The sequence below is a fragment of the Sphaeramia orbicularis genome, chromosome 14 (genome assembly GCF_902148855.1).
Source record: "Sphaeramia orbicularis chromosome 14, fSphaOr1.1, whole genome shotgun sequence".
Taxonomy (NCBI): domain Eukaryota; kingdom Metazoa; phylum Chordata; class Actinopteri; order Kurtiformes; family Apogonidae; genus Sphaeramia; species Sphaeramia orbicularis.
Window position 1 is genome coordinate 50,954,289 of NC_043970.1, and position 1,597 is coordinate 50,955,885.

General features: G+C 38.4%; 1 protein-coding gene across 1 annotated transcript; it reads left to right on the forward strand.

The window, feature by feature from the left end:
• The first annotated feature begins 407 nt into the window (after window positions 1-407).
• Window positions 408-1,367, forward strand: LOC115432654 (odorant receptor 131-2-like). Its single transcript, XM_030153563.1, has one exon. It carries the CDS (start codon window positions 408-410, stop codon window positions 1,365-1,367), a length of 960 nt encoding a protein of 319 aa, XP_030009423.1.
• The last annotated feature ends 230 nt before the right edge of the window (window positions 1,368-1,597 follow it).

A 1,597-nucleotide genomic window follows, 5' to 3' on the forward strand; every position in this document is an offset into this window, starting at 1 on the left:
ATACAATTACATAAAGGTTTTAGAAAAATAACCAATCAGCATGACTCTTGGGGTCATAATACTCACACGTGATGTTTTACATGAGGTGGGTGTACGACATGAGCTCATATATTCTATGTGACAACAGACGAACTCTGCAGACCAACTCTGCCTGGGGTTTAACATGTTTTCTGTTGTCATGATAAAATGCATGTGGATGTTTTCATCTATGCTTGTGAACTCAATGAGATTGTCAGAAATGATGCATATGTCCTGTTATAGTGTGAGGGTTGATGGGAATTTGAGACTTGAATGCTGATTTTTTTTTTTTTTTTTTCAATATTTAAACAACGCAAACGTATTATTACAAAACAAAGTCTTCAGGTTCCCTCTTAGTTTGACGTGGGTTTCATGAATGTTTCTCTAAAATGTCAGGAATTCAGACCAACACAACTGTTGGACCACAGTACAGAGGATTACTGGAACTTGTATTGTCTTCTATTCCTATTACTCTGCCATGTTTGGTTTTTCTTTACATTAATGGGGTCATGCTCTTCACACTGAGGAGTAAACCAGTGTTACGTGAGACCTGCCGTTACATTCTTTTATATAATCTCCTTTTTGCAGACACTTTACAGCTCACACTAGGTCAGTTACTGTTCATTCTAACTATTAGAATCAGGCTGACTTATCCTCTGTGTGGTGTTCTCATCATGTTTGCCTCTCTCTTAAATGACATCTCTCCTCTAACACTAGTGGTGATGTCTCTAGAGAGATATGTAGCTGTTTGCTACCCACTGAGACACTCTACTGTTGTCACCAGCAGGAATACAGCAGTTGCTATCATTGTGATTTGGGCCTTCAGTTCATTAAATGTTCTTGCTCAACTTGTTTTACTGTTAGATTTTCCGTTTAAAAACCTGCAGACTCTGCAGATGACAGCCAGGTGCACTGCTCAAGCTATGTTTCTCAATCCAGTGTCTGAACAATATGACCAAGTCTACAAATATTTTCTGTTTGTATCAGCTGGTGTTGCAGTCATTGCTTCTTTTATTGGTGTAACAATAGCAGCCACGTCAGCCTCCACAGACAAAGCTTCAGCCCATAAGGCTCGTAAAACTCTGCTTCTACATCTGTTTCAGCTCGGCCTCAGTCTCCTCTCAACCCTATACACTCCACTGGTCATAGCTATTTCAGCGGTTGTAGAAAGAATAAGAGCTCTGCATATGCAAACTGCTCTTTATGTTGTGGTTGTTATGCTCCCTAGATGTCTGAGTGCTCTGATCTATGGTATTAGAGACAACACCATCAGACCCATCCTCATGTATTATCTGTGCTGTCAGAGGAAGTTTTCAGTCATCTTGAAAGAACCTGAGGTCTCAACTTAGAATGTTAGCAATAATTAGGTTTTATAAGAAAACTGATTTTGCTATTCATCTTGACTACAGATTAACTGTACATGTCTATGGCAGTAGTTTACTTGAATTGTATGAAAACTAAATTATACTGAGAATATCTTCATAAATATTGCTTTATGACTCTGGATTTCAGCAGGAATTGTCATTTTTCATAATGTTTCCAGTGAAAAACAGAGAAATATTATGGTTTTTGCCGGGGT

What these genes read in the sequence shown, in the direction of transcription:
- LOC115432654 (XM_030153563.1), top strand. Translation starts at nt 408, where the DNA reads ATGTCAGGAATTCAGACCAACACAACTGTTGGACCACAGTACAGAGGA.